At 36.5% G+C, this 19,733-nt stretch overlaps 1 protein-coding gene across 3 annotated transcripts in view; it reads right to left on the reverse strand.

The window, feature by feature from the left end:
- Positions 1-2,580: 2,580 nt before the first annotated feature.
- The window catches only part of LOC140738015 (cytoplasmic polyadenylation element-binding protein 2-like), a 117,393-nt gene continuing 100,240 nt past the window's right edge, over positions 2,581-19,733 (reverse strand). For all 3 annotated transcript variants that reach the window (XM_073064987.1, XM_073064984.1, XM_073064986.1), the window contains 6 exons: positions 14,220-14,396; positions 14,034-14,123; positions 11,583-11,701; positions 10,234-10,348; positions 7,928-8,109; positions 2,581-6,466 (listed from right to left, as the gene is read on the reverse strand). In XM_073064987.1, coding sequence (XP_072921088.1) covers positions 6,239-6,466; positions 7,928-8,109; positions 10,234-10,348; positions 11,583-11,701; positions 14,034-14,123; positions 14,220-14,396 — 911 coding nt within the window. In that variant the 3' untranslated portion in view covers positions 2,581-6,238. The remainder of the gene's footprint in view (positions 6,467-7,927; positions 8,110-10,233; positions 10,349-11,582; positions 11,702-14,033; positions 14,124-14,219; positions 14,397-19,733) is intronic.

Below are 19,733 nucleotides of genomic sequence, written 5' to 3' on the forward strand. Positions count from 1 at the left end.
GCATAGGAGTTATGATTTTATGCTGAAGTTCCATTAAGATGTTGTTGAGGCCTGATTTGGAGTAGTGTGTGCAGTTTTGGCCACCTACATACAGTACAGATGTCAGTAAGAATGAAAGAATCCAAAGAAAATTTACAAGGATGTTGCCAGGACTTGAGGAGCTGAGTTCTTAGGAAAGGTTGAATAGGTTAAAATTTTATTCCCTAAAGCATGAAGAATGAGGGGAGGCTTGGTAGAGGTGTATTAAAATTATGAGGGGTATAGATAGGGTAGATGCAAATAGGGTTTTTCCACTGAGGTTGGGTGAGACTAGAACTAGAAATCATGGATTAAGAGTGAAAGATGAAATGGTTAAGGGGAACTTCACTCAAGAGAATAGTGAAAATGTGGCACGGGCTGCCAGCAGAAGTGGTGGATGCAGGTTCAATTTTAACATTTAAGAGAAATTTGGACAGGTACATGCATACGGGTGTATGGAAGGCTATGGTCCAGGTCGATAGACTAGCCAGATTAACAGTTCAGCATGGACTAGATGGGCCAAAGGGTCAGCTTCTACACTGTAGCATTATATGACTCTAAAATTATGGAGAATGATAGGACTGGTCCTCACATTAAGATTCCAAATCGGAGAAAGGTCAATTTTGATGATATCAGAAAAGATCTGACAAGTGTGGATCGGGGAAAGTTGTTTTCAGGCAAAGGTTATCTTGGTAAATGGGAGGCCTTCAAAAGTGACATGTTGAGAGTACAGTTTTGTATACTCCTGGCAAAATAAAAAGCAAGGCTAACAGGTTTAGGGAACCTTGATTCTTGAGAGATAGAGACCCTGTTTAAGGAGGAGGATGTTCCCAGCAGATACAAGTAGCAAGGAACAAATGAGGTTCTTGAAGTGTAGAATAAATGCAAGAGAACACTTGAGAAATCAGGAGGGCTAAAAGAAAGCAAGTGGTTGCTCTAGAAGACAAGATGAAGAACTCCAAGGGCTTCTACAGATATATTAAAAGGATAGCAAAGGACAAAATTGGTCATCTGGAAGATCGGAGTGGTCATTTATGCAGGAAACAAATAGATATTTTGCACCTGTATTTACTTGGGAGATGGACACAGTCCGTAGAAGTGAAACAAAACAGCAGTGAGGTAATTGACTGTATACAGATTACAGAGGCGGAGATGCTTGCTGTCTTGAGGAAAATTAGGATGGATAAATCCCCAGGACCTGACAAGGCAATACCTTGGACCTTGTGGGAGGCAAGTACAGAAATTGCAGGGGCCTTAGCAGAGACATTTCAAACATCTTTAGCCATGGGTGAGGTGCCGAAGGATTGGAGGATAGCTAATGTTGTTCTTTTTAAGAAAAGCTCCAAGAATAAACCGGGAAATTGTAGGCCAGTGAGCCTGCTATCAGTAAAGGTCAAGCTATTGGAAGGTATTCTAAAGGACCAGATAAGAAAATTATTTGGAAGGACAGGGACTGATTTGGTACAGTCAACATGATTTTGTGTGTGGTAGGCTGTGTCTGACAAAGAGTTTTTTCAAGGAAGTTAACAGGAAAGTTGATGAAGGCAAGGCATTGGACATTGTCTACAGGATTTTAAAAGGCCTTTGACAAAGTCTCGCATGGGAGGTTGGTCAATAAGATTCAGTTGCTTGGCATTCAGCATAAGATGGTAAATGGGATTTGACATTGGCTTCACAGGGAAAGCCGGAGTGGTAGTAGATGATTACCTTGATGCCTAGCAATGTATATCCATTTAACCATCTGGAACTGATTGAATTAATGGTTTTTAAAGCAGTGAAGTACAATGCGTTATTCCTAATATGTTAAAAAAAAAATTACCCTCAAGTTTTTTCGACTTAGTAAAATGTGATTACTTTCTGAGACAACTCAGTCAGTTCCAATGAATGAAATTATCATTAACTTGCTTTTACATACTCTCATGAACTTGTACATTGTTCCAATATTCTCCATAGAACGACATGTTAGTTTTTCTTCACTTTCTGTTGCAATATTCAATTACTAAACAGAGTTTAGTTATAAGAAATTAGTTTTCAGATATTTGGCATTGAGTACAGTATTTTGCTTCCATCTCTTATCATTTTATCTCAAAAACTTGCTTTGCACAACATACATCAAAATTGATGTAATAATATTAATTCTCTGCTTTGTAAAGTTTATATTCTTTAATCTTGAGACTTCTGTACAACTAGAGGTAACAGTTAATGTTGTGGTTGCTTAGACAGAGCTTCAAATTATCTAGTTTATTGTAAACCATAAACTTCAACTTAATAATTATTCAGATCACTTATACCAATTTTGATGAACAGACCTCAAACACTTGGATTATTAGTAGTGATATTGTCTATTTAGACAGGTATGAGTTTCTGTACCACTTCCTACCACAGTAAAGAAGGAATTATAATAACTGATAGAGTGAAAAGATGTGAGGCTTGGTGTAATAGAGACAGATTTTAGGAAAACACACCTAAACTCCTACTCATGGTCAGACAGTGGAAGGATGAGCTGATTTTCTAATTTCAAATAGGACAGCTGACAGATACATTTTTAGCATAGAGCAAACATGCAAATAGTTTAATGGTTTATTAATTCAGTCAACAGTTAATATTACAAATATTTAAAAATGACTTAATATAAATAGTTGGCAGCAAACCATTCCAGTACAGAATTATCACCAGTACAACAGACAGACTGGAGGAATTAGACATCAACAGAAGTATGCAAAAGAAATATAAAAGTTGAAAGTAAAATTAAATCAAGCTTGAGGTGATCTTGTGTCCAAAAAGCATGGGTTCTCCTTTATTTAAAAATCAAACAAAAATTACTAATCAACTCTCCCTATAAAGTACAAAAATGAACAGAAATGGCAGAAGTTGATGGCTGTCTAATTTGCATATCAAAGAACCATTCGTTGCTAATACAACCTAAACACTCCTGTAAACCACTGCTCTGAATCTATACACAAGCATTTCATTAGAATCTAGATACTTCAACAATATTACAAAGATTTAGCTCCAAAAATAATTCAACATAAAATAAACTTTAGGAATTAGCATCATAAAATTATATTTTCCACATAAAAATACAAAATAATATTAATGACACTGGCTGAATAAGAAAATCATTCCAAGTATCATGCTACCATTGAAAAAGTAGTCATATTTTTAAAGTAAAATAAAACAAAATAGGCAAATATGCATGAAAAGTATCTCCTTTTTTTTCTTTTTTTTAGCAAAACACTATCCAAAATAACTACAATCATTTACATCAGTACAAAGATCTCTGGATTTAAAAATATTAGCATGACAAAGGGGTAAAATTCCTGACAGTAAAAAAATGACATTGTGGATAACTAGTCTGCAAATATGCAATGAAAAAAATAAATCTGCATTAAAAGGTTTACACTGTTATTCTTTTTCTTTTCTTACAAACATTAGAAACAGTATTGCACATCACAACACAGAGTCGAGGTTAATCAGCCTTCCAAAATGTGTTATATTCAAGTCTTTCAGCATCTTTGAGGAAAGGCCTCGCTTGGCCAGATGCAACAGGGGTTAAAATGTCAAGTGTTTCCCATAAAATATATTTGCTTATGTTTTTTTTGCAAAACACAGCATGATTTTAAAAAATTAATTTCTCTGCAGAGCCCTGCATCTGGGCAGAAATACATACATTCGGGGAACACAGTATGTGAACAAGCTTATTAGAATATAAAAATAATACAATCAAAACAAAATAATTACATTTCTACAAAAATAGTGAAATAAATATGATTTCTTTAAAAAAGATGCATTACAGTGTTTACCATTTTCTTCATGGCAATGCTGAATAATTCAGGTGCTACAGTGTCACGGGAAAGAAATGACAGCAGATGAAACAAAAATCATTCTACCACCACCCCACCCTTAAAAAGGATTCACTTAATATTTAAATTAAATTAATTTAACAAAATACATGGGTGATTATGCCTTTAGTTATTTTTCAGGAGCTGGGGATATTTCAAATTACTGCACTTACTTTCTGCAGAGCCCTCCTAAGGTTACCACATTAGTTTACAAATGTTTAGACCCTTCCAGATTTAGGAAGTAGAATGTATGGAAAAATAAAATTATCAATTTGTTAAATCATTTATTTGTTGAGTTAAATTATATATGCAGATCTTTTGATAATAAACATAGCAAAACTATTGATTTCTCTTCTAAATTCAGAAAAATTGAGGTATTGCAAAGGAGATGCCATCAGTCAAAAAGTGTGCCCTAAAACAGCCGACTGTTGGAAAAAATTCTCACCAAGATACAAAAGTAGTGCATAACAAATGCCAATATGGATGTCTGAAAAGGGAACAAATTTGGCAGAGAACAAATACTCCAAATAGCCTGGAGAACCATGGTAAGTAACAAATGGGAGCATTAGCCAATAAATAAATTAGTAAAAAAGCTATTCTTCAAAACAGCATAGACTTCAAACATTTTTAAAAGTTGCTTCACAATCACTAAACAGCAGTTAGACAAACTACATACACGAAAGCACACTAGGAGACCACCAATGTTCAAGACCAACACCTTGCTTACATAAAAAGATTGTCCCTAAGGATTATATACGGTTGTTCTATACAGCAAAAGCTTGTAATGGCATGATCACCTTTTTCAAAATAAATAACTGACACCCGCATAACTTTCTGCAGCTCACTAATACATTTTTTTCCAACCTAGTGTGATTAAACTGCAGAGAAATTCAATGCTCTATGCCAAACCAGGTTAATTTAATACCATATTCATCTCCATTTTGACTTTAAAATGGTTAGGTTTATTTAATCATGTTTCTGATATGACAGAATCAGTACCATTTTACATTTTTGTGGGAGGGTTGGTAGGAGGAAAAGGACCTTAACAGTTTGGTGATTGTTTGCAGTGTGCTGACCATCTTTGGTTTGTAGAGGAAGTCTGAGCTATTATACCAAAGAGTGTTATGAAAGGGGCAATGAAATCAAAGCTTTTCATTTTTTTCCCATTTAATAATTTGTTTAAAATTCCTAGCTAGCTACTTCTGGATTTCTACTTAGGACAACAATTCGCTGAACACTAAAACTAAATCCACATATTAACAAGATTGCACAAGGAAATACGAGATTACATCCAGTCTGCAGAAATCAAACTCCACAACCCACCAGGTCACGATAGTGGCTGCACTTCTACTCTAAAAGCTAGTTTGCATAATGTACACAAAGTGTAGCAGGAGGACATTGTCGTTACAGGAGTCACATTTATACATGCAAGTTAGGTTTTTTTCCCCTCTTTTTTTTAAAAACTATTATTGTATCTTTCATGCTAACTAATTTTTCTGAATGTTTGCCAAATCTGACATTGCATTCATTGTTGTGAAAAACATGTATGAATATACTAAATATACTACTGCATGCAATAGGTGTACAAGTAAACATGCAGTTGTTTAAATTCACATTCTATATTGTGGCAGTCTAGGCCATTGCTGCCTGTATTTAATTCTTCCTTAATGCAGCTGTTATAATTATGTTTCTGATCCCATTTTGTTACTTTTGAGTTCTGGCATTAAATATAACACTATATAGCAGCAAAGCTCCTAATGTAGCTCAAGAATAATACAAATGCTAAAATAGTTAAACCAGATCAATCTCGAGGTATTATTTCTTGCAAGTCAAAATGGAGAGCAAAAACGTAACCTATTTTTTTTAAGTTTGTGTATACATTGCAAATAGCAACATTAAAAAATAAAATTTTGTGTGGCAGAAATCACTCATCTATAGCTAATCTCGCCTCCTACTATGTGCTACCTTTGGTAAAATTACTAGGGATAGGTCTTAGAGATGAAACTGAGCTTCCTGAAATAAGTGCATGCTCCACCCATTTAAGATAGCAGCAAACTGTGCGCCCCTAAGTGGCAACATTCTCACTAAGTTTATTTTATATAAAAAAATAACTTGAAAAAACTACAAAAAATCCTTTTTTTCTCAAAAACATGAAAGTACCTCAAAAAAGTTAGTAAAGCCTGAGATGCAGGGTTTTGGTGACAAACAGAGGCCTGTAGTGTATTAGCTGCTACATATGATGTATGCGTTGAGCTGGGGTAGGAGGCAGAGGAATGCACTTATTTCTCCTAACTAGTCATGGTTTCTTCTGCTTTTAAAACCTCATGCACTCTCCTTTTTTCATCCGTCATGATCCTTCAGGCGCCTGAATGTTACGTTCAGCTCCAGCGGAAGTGAACTTGTCGGGGACGGTCAGCCCCTTCCTTTACCAGTGGCTTATGGAATTCCCGCCCTGCACGAGAGTGGATGTTTGCCCAACAAAATTCACAGTAATACTGCAGGCAAGTGACATTGGCACAGAAAAATGGAGCAAACTTTCCACCACACCGGGCACCCTGGCATTCATCGCACATTTGATCATCTAGCACGTATGGCTTAACTTCCACCTGTTGGAATAAAATACAGGTTTACATTAACAGCTCTGACATTAAATCAGTACAAAACATCTTTCAATCTAGAGGACTCATATAGCATACCAGTGAGAATAAGTAGTTAAAAGCAACTAGGTTTTGCAATTACTCCCCACTATCAAGTCATCATGAGATACTTTATTCCATTTTTCTTAATCATTCCAGTAAAACATTAAAGCTTAGGGCGTTTCATCTGCATCAATATTTCTGCCTAACCAGTCCCCTACCCCTCAACTAATCATTCAGGAACATGAGAGATGTGTACACATTGTGCAGCTGTGTACACTCACAAAGAACATTCTCGGAAAAGTGGCTCATTTAAAAGTTCTATTGTTTAGCAACAGATGTTCAGAGATGTGTTCCAATCTTCCACAGAATCTCTATCATTTTATTAATCACTTTGATTATTTTCATTTCTGTGCATGACATATTTAATGAGTCCTCTATATAAAATCCAATGCCTTTTTGGACCTTCACCACTTGCATGATTCTGCCATTTATGCAACAGTTTCTATCCTTTTTAGTTGAATATGACTGACCTCACTTTTACCTGTGTTGAAATCCATTTGCTATACTTTGACTGCAAGCCACATCTATTACTCTTTGTATTTTCATGCTTGCAACATCCATGTTTTATCACCACAATGTGGAACTTAGTATTTCAGCTCTTAAAATTGTTTATAAAGATGGTGAGTAGTTCCAGCCCAAATACGTAGCTTTCCAAGCCAATAGTAATGACATCCTGCCTATCTATGTACTGCAATGTCGACATCCCCAGCTGGTCCTGTAGTTCAGAATTTAAAAAAAACTTCCAGTAATTCTATGACCTTTAACTCTGGCTAAGTCACCCAAGGAACTCTTCCCTATTGCCTTCCGGGACTTCAAATAAATAACCCATATTTTAATGTATGATTTGACAAGAGGCTATTAGCTTAAAATTACAGATTTTGCCTATCTAACAGCTGTGCACATAAATTCAAAGGAGTGCCCACCTAACATATTCTCCATGGAAGTTACAGTACGCTAATGCACAATAGCATCCAAGTGCATCATAATTGTAGCTTCTTTCTCTATTACCCTATCCTTATCTAATATGTCGAGTGCAGCATTTCCAGAGAAGGATGTCTGGAGGCAAAGCTGCAAAAATATACAAGTTTCCTTGATCTAAGATCTACACATTAAAAGCTACAAGTATTTAGAAACCTTTGTTCAAGGGCCATTGTCTTTAACTTTTCGCCCACTTATACCAAGCGATTCATGCTACATTCTCTGCACATAATTTCACATTATTTTGTTTAGCTAAGTCACTCAATTTAATGTGCATTTCTTTTTGCAGTTTTCTGTAGCTGGAGGTTTTAGCCGTTGAATTTTTGAGCTCTTCTAAAATCAAATTTAAATGAGCAATTAAGTGTGTCAAGTTCTAAAGATATCACTTACCCGTTTATCTATATCTCCATGCTGCAGCTGAACAAATCGAGCACTGATGGCAGCTATATAGCTCTGCTGATTTGAAAAAGCAACACGCCCGGCACCTTTAGGGTACTTCAGCTCTGGGTCAGTATCAATTCCTGCATAACATACTCCACCATAAAGGCGATCCATTATCATCGCTAGCTCCACTAAAAGGAAGTACAGGAACCATTAATAGTGGAATTTACTGAAATGAATGAATCATATAAGAAAGTAATTTTATAAAAAAAAACCTTTCCTTGAGCCTACTGCTAGTGTAAAATGCCTGATTGTTTTGCTGATGGCAGTTTATTAATAAACTCCCCCACAATCCTGCTTTTTGATCGGCTTCATTTTCAGCATCAAAACATTTTGCCGAAACCATACACTGGTATTGGCATGATGCATGATAAAAATTAATTTAAAAAAATCAAAATCAAAGGACTGATATTGACAACGACAGAGGTGATTTTAGAGAAAGCAATTATCCTCAAGACACCATAGACTTATGGTTAAGGGAGGAACGCTTCAGGAAGATTTGAAGAAGCATTTTATTCACCCAAATAGTGATGAGGATCAGGAATTAATCAGGCACTGCTGGCGTGGGTGGTGGATTTTGCATCTGAACAAACAATTGAATCACCAAAGAATAGAAGATTAAAGTCTAACAGTTGGCTGATAGGATCGTGGGGGGTTGGGTAATTGATGATCCCACAGGTTCTGTTTCAGTGGTGTCAGACTCTATAACAATGTACTTGTACTGTCAACTATTTTGAAGGAGTTAATCTAGAGTTCAATATAAACAAAAATAACCTTCAATATTATGCTTTTTAAATTCTATTTTACAACGTCTGGCATTTTACATTCCTATCACTCCTAGATTACAACATTAGTTAGTTCAATTTGCAATCAAAAGGGGAATAAATACAAATCAGAAATGCACTCTGGTCCTGGGCAAGAGAATATACTATACAAACTTTGCCCAGTTTCATGTCAAGTATTAGCAACTTAAGTTGAATGTGTTTTTAAACACTTAAGTATTCAGATTTGCATAGGATTTAATGGAAAAGATGGATGAAAATTAAAGGGGGAAATATTTGCAGGTTTCTCAAAAACCTTCAACAAAATAGGCTTCCGAGGAGAGCTGAAAGTAGAAAGGTAGAGGTATTTCGTAATGCAAGACTCAGATAATTGAAATCATGATGCCCAGCAAATGGGTTAAAGAGAGTGAATGTATAGAATCAGAAAGAAGATGCGAATCTAATGACAACTGAATATAATACTGCGGCAAGAGTAAGAAAAAACAAATTCTCGATGGAACCGGCTCAAAACAGAGGCAGCAGAGTGATTAATGGCATTTGTAGTGGGTAGTATTTAACATCACCAAAGATACACAGGGCAGTTCTATATATATGGATAATATTGCCCAGCAACAACACATAAATATGAAGCTGATATGGATTGAAGAATGGTTCACAAAGAGACTTTCAAAAGTGATGTAAATAACAGAAGACATTGCTAAAGATTCTTAGACTTAAGGAACCTGAAGAATCATACAATAACAGTCCCATGAACTGAAGAATCACAAGAAAGTGTGATTAACTATGCTAACATCTTCAGAGATTGAAGACAATGAAGAACAATATAGCATTGGCACAATGGCGGCATACATTAGTAATTTTGAGTAGGCCACTTCTATTTGTGTGGATGGGACTGAAAACATCGATGGGCTCAAAAAGTATTACAAATGATACTGACTATTCAAAGAAACATAAACAATACAGCACAGTACAAGCCCTTCGGCCCACAATGTTGTGCCAACCCTTAAACCCTGCTTCTCATATACCCCTCTACCTTAAACTCCTCCATATACCTACCTAGTAGTCTCCTAAACTTACAAAATAAAGGAATTTAGGAAAAATAGATTGTTTGCAAGGACGGAGGAATATTATTTTTAGAAAAGAATCAGAATATGACAATTATTTTGAAAGCAGAGACAGTCACCAGAAATGTAACCATTTTCAACTAGGTAGAATGTGAGTCAGTAAGGATGGGTTAGAATATGGTAAAATGAATAGAAATTAAGTTGCATTGGAAATAGGAAGCATGTCTGCAAGCTTTATACTTCCTGTTGCACGCTGATTCAATTAAGTTTGTGTACATGAGTCAGCAATAGAAGACATTTCAGGTTAAGGTAAATTTAATATGCAAGTGATTTACGGTAATGTTTAAATGTACTATTATGCAATATGTAGAATTTGTTTTTCAAATGCTCTACAATATTTTTCTTTTACCAGCTCTCAGAGGACGAGGAACCCCTCCGACAAAAATGGTCTTGCGAGGATCAAGTGGCTGTGAACCATCCATTACAAAGTCACTATCACTTAGATTCCACGGCCGAATCTGGACCTATTTGAAGAATAGCAATGCTCAGTTTGTCCAGCTATTACCATACAAAAAAAATCTTTGCTCAGAGAAATGTAACTGGCATTGTTCAACTGATATGAATTATCAATTAAATAAACTAAAATAATCAAAATCAACTGGATTTTCCAAGGACGTTTTGGTGAAATGGTCAGTGCTTATTGGCAATACCATATATAACTAACAAATTCTTCATTTTAACACATGGAATCACTCTCAGTGATTCACCACTGGGCAGCTGACTGTATTACAATGTTGAAGGTGCATGAGGATGCGACTCCATTTTACATTTGGTGGGGAAGATACACCTACGGTCAGTGGTAGCTCAGGGAAAGCTATCCCACTGATTTCAATGGAAGGGTTGGCTATGACGGACAGGCAAGTATGTGGTCTCTTAGCTAAAATGCATGTTAAAATATTGATGAATGTGTTTCAAGACATTAATTTATCTTTAAATACCTAAGAATTGTTCATCTTTTCATGAACTTTTAGAAGCATCCAGTAACAGTTTTAGTTATGATATTTTTTTGTTTTGAGGCTCAAGGGATTGGTCACATTCACCTGTGACTTTCAAATGGCAGGATTGATTCAGGGAAATATGCATTCCCAGCTAAACAGTTCATTAATACAAATCAACCATTTAGGAAAAATGCACCAAAATAAGCTCTTGTCAGGAGTATTATTGTTAAATAGTAAAAATCTTGTTACTATTAATAACAGCTTTTGATATATATATAGTACAAAAGAATAACTCAAAATATTCTTATTTTTAAACACAATATTAGAATTGGAACAGCCACAATTACTTTTCTACAAAAATGAACAAAACTAGTCCTTGAAAAAAATTGAGTAATTTTCACTGGCAAGTCTGAGCAATTTAAAAAAAAACTCTGCTAGTCAATAATTCTAAATAGAAAAATGCGGTAAAAAATTATGTTGGTGAAGGTAAATTATGTTGAAGATAATTAGTTTGACAGACAAGGCAACATTTACAACAATTAGGCATTAAGCAATTTGTTTTTTGTTTATTTCAAGTTTAATCAGGGAACATTACATTTAACTAGAAGCAAAATTATTGTCACCAAATTTGCAAAAATATAATTAGGCCATCCTGCACAAGGACAAAATTATACAGAACCCCATTTGCCAAATGCTTAATTTACAGTACCAACATTTTCAGATGTACTGCTATTGTCTACAAACATTTTTATAAATTTACCGGTTTGTCCTTGATGGTAGGACTTGAGACACAAAGATAGAGTTTGCTATCCTCTTCAATGCATGCATCAATTAAAGCCTGGACAGAACTCTCCTCCTGAAACAGGAGAAATGCATAACCTGCAACAGTAAAACACATTGTAGATTAGCAAGCAAATCCACTGCATGTCTTTGATTGCATTTCAAAAGACAGTAATTGTTGGGGACATTGGCAAAAACTGTACCTATATTGTGCATAAAAGCAATATGCATGAACACAGTAATTTTGCTTCCATATTATACAGACGTTACTTCAGAATTGCGTGCTATTTTAAAGAAGTTTCCCAAAACATCATGTATGATTTCCATATGGGACTCAGTGGCAGGCACCACTAAACATTAGAAGGAAATAATGCTGTAACGAGATTTTATTCTCTTTTGTACCAGACAGCATTGGGGTAGCAGAAAACTAAATGGAACTATGCTGTAAAGTTAAGATACATCTGAAGGACAAAACACATTCTGTGGTTATGTTTCAGATTCTGCATTCTAGACTCACTCTTTTCACAATGAGCTTATATGGGCAACCATTTAAAATAGTTTAGCACTTGTAATGACTGTAGTGTAATCTCTTTATGACCTTAAGAAAAATAACCCTGCTCCAGTTTTAAGCTTGGAAACTACAGATGGATTAATCATTGAAGACTGGATGATGAAATTGCTTTTATTATCTCTAATATGTAATTGAAAATTTAAAGTCTTCAGATCCCTGAGAGCATTAGATTTTTGTTACTTCCTTCAATCTCGCAATCATCAGAACCCTGCACACCTTCCTTCGTGGTCTCCTATGCATCCTCGACTTCCTTCACCCCACCTATAGTATTAATAAATTCCCTCTAACTGATGGCCAGACAAACTAAGGATAGTATTTTTTTGGTGAGATACAAATGGGAAAGGAAACTGGGATAAGAAGTGAGGAGTCCAGGTAGACCTTCCACCTTTAGTGACTAAACCAGACTGAGATAAAACAAATTTAGGATCAAGGGAATGTGCAAAATGAAAGTTCAGTCCAGACTAAATGTGGGATTGCAGATTCAGTAATTATAGACTGGAAGTTATAATGATATAAATTTTGCTCTGGCACTCAACAAATATCCTTCCAGCTCTCATTATCTAATTCTCTGATGACTTAGCAATAGTTGGGTGTATAAAGGGAGGAGGAATACAGGGCCCAGGTGGAGGACTTTGTCAAATGGTGCAAGCTGAATCATCTGCAGCTCAACCCCCTTAGTAAGACAAAGGAGATGGTGAGGCCGTGGATGTGGTGAGGATCTAAAAGTACCTGGGGGTGCACCTGAATGAGTGACTTGAATGGAGCATCAAAGAGGCTGTGTACAAGAAGGGCCAGAGTTGCCTCTACTTCCTGAGGAGACTGAGGTTCTTTGGCGTACAAGGCCTCGCCTTCACACGTTCTACCAGTCTGTTGTCACCAGTACAATCTTCTATGCGGTGGTGTGCTGGGGCAATGGCATCAACAAGGGTGATTCCAGCAGGCTCAATAAACTGATTAGAAAGGCAGGCTCTGTTATAAGAGTCAAACTGGACACACTGGAGACTGTCGTAGAACAAAAGACCCGATGGAAAATCCTGGCAAATCTGGACAACGTTTCTCACCCTCTGCATGCCACCTTGGCTGAACAGAGGAGCACTTTTAGTAATAGACTAAGACAACTATGCTGCTCCAAAGTACGCTATATGATGTCAATTTTACCCTTGGCCATTAGGGTCTATAATGAGTCAAATTATAGCTGGGGAAGTGATGACCCCTCCTGTTAGAGGTAATTTATTTTTTATTCTTTCTACTTCTCTTCTAATATTTATATCTTGTACTTGTAATGCTACTGTGACACCATAATTACCTTTGGGATCAATAAAGTATCTATCATTGCAAATTTGCAATGTTTGACTCGAATAATACTTTAATTTGATAAAATAATTTTTTGATACTTATTTGATAAAATAAAATCAGAAAGCAGTTAACCAGGTACACAAATTATTTTAATGCTGAATTAAAAATAAATTCATGTATCGTTTAAATAGCTTGGACAGAAAGCTAAGACGATAAGCCAATAAGCTGAATTTAAACCTCATAAAATGAGTGCAGGAATGTTTTCTACAGAACTAATAAGCAATCAAGTAAACATCCTAGCCCTTTTTCTGTGCTCTATCCCATCTCTCTTCATCCCAAACACAATTGGAAACCATTTATCTTGGTCATTTTCTATTTGTATTACTTGCCCTCAGAGATTTGGCTTTGCACATGGGTTACCATTGATTGGGGACTTCACAGAATTTTTTTTTAAAAAAAGGAGCCTGCTTTATATCAGCAAAACATATTGCCTTGACCTCATAATAACTTTGTGGAGCTCATCCAGAGTCTATAAATTCACTCATGATGAGATTAGTGCCGTACCTTTTGGTGGAAAATAAGATTTGCTTTCAGCCTTATGTGGCCAGTCGACAACCAAAGGTCCAAAACGGCGAAAACTGGCTGTAATTTCATCTGTAAATGCAGATTTTGACAATGTGTTATGATCTCTAGAAAGGTCTGTATAAAATTGAAGGAGGAACTTCAAAAAATTTTCACAATGAGCTTTACCTTCATCGATGTCGGGCGGAAGGCCACCAACAAATACTTTTCGTGAGTATCGTTCAATTCTTTCTCCATTCTGGTGAGATGAGCAGCAATTAACAGAATTCAAAACGCCAGGGACAGTCTGGTCACCATGTCCATCATCAAGAAAACCATCTTCTATAGGGAACAATGAGGAACGACCTGAATAAAAAACAATTTTGAAAGAGTTCAGCTCTAACAAAATAAGGGTAACATTTTGAAATTTCAGCTAAATATTCATATCTCTACTTTTATATATAAAATGACACCATTTAAAGCTTAACAAGTAGAAATTAAAAATTTCAACTTGATTATCAGTTCAACTAGTTTATAGTATTATTCAAGTGTTCATTTCCCCAGGACTTCAAAGATGCACAGAAATACTAAAACTATCTTTGTAGAAAACGTTTGCCAAAGGGAAAAAAAATCTATAAATGTGTTATTGCATCTATCTTAATTAAATATAGTAATTTATTTCTTAAACTAGACTGTTTGATGCATTATCACTCATGGATAAATGTATGATGGAAGGTATCTCTTTGATCAGTCAGTGAATAAAACACCAGCAGTTTCTCTCTACAGACATAGCCTGACATATCATTTGCAACACTTCATTAAAAAAAATATTACCAGTACCTGCAGTACTTTGAATTTATGATGCCAATAATTGTATTGCCATTATGGATGATTTGTTCATTTCAAAACAAAGATTCACATCTTCCCATTTCTGTGTTGCTTTGATTTTTACTGCAGCAGCACTTTTCTCCACACTCCTCACATCCCTGACTCCCCTAATATCTAGAAACACATTAATCTCAGTCTTAAATGTACACAGCAGCTGAGTCTTCACAATCCTTCTGGACAAAGAACACGAAATTACACTCACAGAAAGAAACCCCCAGACCCCACAGCTTCTATTACCAAATCAAAGGAAATATAGGAACATAAAAGAACAACATAACCTTCAGGTTTTCCTAAGCCCCATACCAGCATAACTTGGAAACACATTATTCTTCCTTGCCTAAACCTTGGAATTCCCTATCCATAGCATTGTAGGAGCACCTTACATTTTAAAAATTAATAAATAAAAATACTTTAGAATTTTAAAACAGACTTATTACATGCTTTACTGATTATTCTAAAATTGATGCAGATCTAGTTCATTTTTCTCTTTTAGATAATAAATAGGAATTAGAATTTTTCAGTTATATGTGATAAACTTTACTGCCAGGCAAAACTTGCCATGTGCAGGACAGTCAGAGGAGGCAAGTTAACTGCTTGCTGAACTTGTAATATTAGTAAATGCAAGTATAAAAAAGTTCACTTCACAAAAGTCAGAATATAAAATGCATTATATAGTTTGTATTAAAGATTACATTCAAATAATCAGGAATAGAGTCAGAAGTTCAAGCAGCTGACAAATCAGAAACTGAAACTGAGTCATATATCCCCATGCCTATCTTAATAAATATAATATCTGCATGCGGTACGCATGGGTTTAATGAGTTAAAGCAAAGGTGAAAGTACTGAAATATGTTTTATGTAGAAGTTTAAAACCTCTAAGAATGGTAGAAACACAAATGTAATGTTCAAACATTAATGCCAGTGGAAATATAAAAGGATTATTGGTCCAGTAATTGCTCCTGTTACACTGGTTTAACTTTTTTCCTTTAACATCTTTTGTTTTACAGGGGAAAAATGACTCAGGACAAGAAGAATAAAGTTAAAGCAAACAATGAGAAAATGTTCATATATAATGTGAAAAGAAACAAGTAATAATGGACTTTTACTGCAAGACAAAAGAATATATAAATTAAAAGATATTTTACCAAACTGAAAAGTGTGAATTTAATTATGTGTTGCATGCTCCATAAGCACTTAAAATGTTAAAGAATTTTTATTTTAGTCTGAACAAAGAGAATGCCACTTTCATTTATAAAGGAAATATCGACTTATTAAGTGTTGAATTCACTGTCAGTTTTACTGCTGTACAAATCAAAGGTTACAAAACTGCAGTGAAAATTCTAGAGTTACATTTGATTTAATGTAAATAGCGGAGGAAATAGCAGAGGTACTTAATGAGTACTTTGCTTCAGTATTCACTATGGAAAAGGATCTTGGTGATTGTAGTGATGACTTGCAGCAGACTGAAAAGCTTGAGCATGTAGATATTAAGGAAGAGGATGTACTGGAGCATTTGGAAAGCATCAAGTTAGATAAGTCGCCAAGACCGGATGAGGTGTACCCCAGGCTACTGTGGGAGGCGAGGGAGGAGACTGCTGAGCTTCTGGTGATGATCTTTGCATCATCAATGGGGACAGGAGAGGTTCCGGAGGATTGGAGGGTCGCAGATATTGTTCCTTTATTTAACAAAAGGAGTAGAGATAGCCCAGAAAATTATAGACCAGTGAGTCTTACTTCAGTGGTTGGTAAGTTGATGGAGAAGATCCTGAGAGGCAGGATTTATGAACATTTGGAGAGGTATAATTAGGAATAGTCAGCATGGCTTTCTCAAGGGCAGGTCGTGCCTTATGAGCCCGATTGAATTTTTTGAGGGTGTGGCTAAACACATTGATGAAGGAAGAGCAGTAGATGTAGTGTATATGGATTTCAGCAAGGCATTTGATAAGGTACCACATGCAAGGCTTATTGAGAAAGTAAGGAGGCATGGGATCCAAGGGGACATTGCTTTGTGGATCCAGAACTGGCTTGCCCACAGAAGGCAAAGAGTGATTGTAGATGGGTCATATTCTGCATGGAGATTGGTCACCAGTGGAGTGCCTCAGGGATCTGTCCTGGGACCCTTACTCTTCGTGATTTTTATAAATGACCTGGATGAGGAAGTGGAGGGATGGGTTAGTAAGTTTGCTGATGACACAAAGGTTGGGTGTGTTGTGGACACCGTGGAGGGCTGTCAGAGGTTACAGCGGGACATCGATAGGATGCAAAATTGGGCTAAGAAGTGGCAGATGGAGTTCAACCCAGATAAATGCGAAGTGATTCATTTTGATGGGTCAAAAGTGATGGCAGAATATAGTATTAACAGTAAGACTCTTGGCAGTGTGGAGGATCAGAGGGATCTTGGGATCCGAGTCCATAGGACGTTCAAAGCTGCTGCGCAGGTTGACTGTGGTTAAGAAGGCGTACAGTGTATGCCTTCAATTCTAAATTCGTAGAATTGAATTTAGGAGCCGAGAGGAAATGTTGCAGCTATATAGGACCCTGGTCAGACCCCACCTGGAGTACTGTACTCAGTTCTGATCGCCTCACGACAGGAAGGATGTGGAAGCCATAAAAAGGGTGCAGAGGAGATTTACAAGGATGTTGCCTGGATTGGGGAGCAAGCCTTATGAGAACAGGTTGAGTGAACTTGGTCTTTTCTCCTTTGAGCGATGGAGGTTGACATGTGACCTGATAGAGGTGTATAAGATGATGAGAGGCATTGATCGTGTGGATAGTCAGAGGCTTTTTCCCCCAGGGCTGAAATGGGTGCTACAAGGGGACACAGGTTTAAGGTGCTGGGGAATATGTACAGAGGAGATGTCAGGGGTACGTTTTTTACTCAGAGAGAGGTGAGTGTGTGGAATGGGCTGCCGGCAATGGTGGTGGAGGTGGATACAATAGAGTATTTTAAGAGACTTTTGGATAGGTACATGGAGCTTAGAAAAATAGAGGGCTATGGGTAAATCTAGTAATTTCTAAGGTAGGGACATGTTCGGCACAACTTTATGGGCCGAAGGGCCTGTATTGTGCTGTAGGTTTTCTATGTTCTATTTAGGTAAAACATACATGACAAGTAAAGCCAAAGTAACCATTCACACTGAAATCCTAGTTACATTTTAAACAAGACTTTAATTATGCATTTGAAGAGCAAGTGTGACTGTCTCCTCTAAAGGTTCTCATACTATATTCTCCATTGCCAATTTGGTGCCCAAATCAGCAGTTATTCTCCAAATTAAGAAAATGCCCAAGGTAGAATCCACATTATAGTTCTCATTAGACTGAAGCATGTGAACCGCAAGACACTATTCTTAATCAACACGAGTGAATCTGCAGATGCTGGAAATAAATAAAAACACAAAATGCTGGCAGAACTCAGCAGGCCAGACAGCATCTATGGGAGGAGGTAGTGACGACTTTTCAGGCCGAAACCCTTCATCCTGAAAAGTCGTCACTACCTCCTCCCATAGATGCTGTCTGGCCTGCTGAGTTCTGCCAGCATTTTGTGTTTTCACACTATTCTTTATCTTGGTTGCTAATCTTTAACAACTCAATGGCAGAGAAATTAATCATGTTGGATGAGAAGGGAGTGCTTACTAAGTACATGATTTAAATGAATCCATGATTACAACTTAAAATTGGATAAAAGGAACTTGAGGTTTTGCAAGTAAATTCCAGGATAGAGAAGAAACAAATATAAAGTATTGTATACTCTCATCAGTAACTTAAGCAAATATTACAGAAAACTTTGAATATGATCAAAACAGAAAAGGACATTTTTCATTCAGTCATTATAAGTTATAATCTACCCCTACTCATCATTAGTTTTCATGAAATGTGTCATCTGCTTTTAGTGGCCTTTTTAAAGAAGAGCTTTAAACAACACCAGCAAATTGTTTCTGTCAATAACTGATACCAAAAACTGGAAATGCAAGGATATATTCTGAGCTATTTAAATGAGGTGGCCTACTAGCCCTCTATAAAAAAAAACTTACCTGACAACCATTAACAGAAGAAATACACATTAACTTTGCCTAGAAAAACATTCTCTCATATTATGTGCTCCAAGGAATCTATGGACATGTGCTGGAACAGTCCTCATGTTTCGTACAAGAAAGTGATAATTCCTTACACAGAATTAATTCAGCTTCATGCAAACTAAAGAAACAATGTAATTAAGGCACAAATTTACTGACCCATCCAGATAATACTGATTGAATATAAATATATCTCTCTATAAATAAAACATAGAGCTGCATTTACAAAGGCTCCAGTTTATGTTAATACCAGATTTAACCATCTTACAAAAATAGAAGTTTCTGAACACTTGTTCTATGCTTGTTTTGAAAGGGAGAATAAAACCACAGCTATGAGGATCCCTGCAGAATCTGATGACCCTGTGATCTCTGTCTTGGAGGTCGATGTCAGGCTGTCTTCCAAGAGGGTGAACTCTCGCAAGGCAGCAGGCAGAACCTGGTGGAGTACCCGGTAAGGCTCTGAAAACCTGTGCCAACCAACCGATAGCAGTATTCAAAGCCATTTTCAATCTGTCACTGTTACAGTTAGAAGTTCCCCACTGCTTCAAAAGGGCAACAATTATACCAGTGCCCACAAAGCATAGCGTGAGCTGCCTCAACAACTATCATCCAGTAGCACTCACATCTACGGTGATGAAATGCTTTGAGAGGTTGGTCATGGCTATGAAGGACATGGACACACTGCAATTTGCCTATCACCACAATAGGTCTACAACAAGCATGATCTCAATAGCTTACCATG

Source organism: Hemitrygon akajei, chromosome 13 (genome assembly GCF_048418815.1).
Source record: "Hemitrygon akajei chromosome 13, sHemAka1.3, whole genome shotgun sequence".
NCBI classification, from domain to species: Eukaryota; Metazoa; Chordata; class Chondrichthyes; order Myliobatiformes; family Dasyatidae; genus Hemitrygon; species Hemitrygon akajei.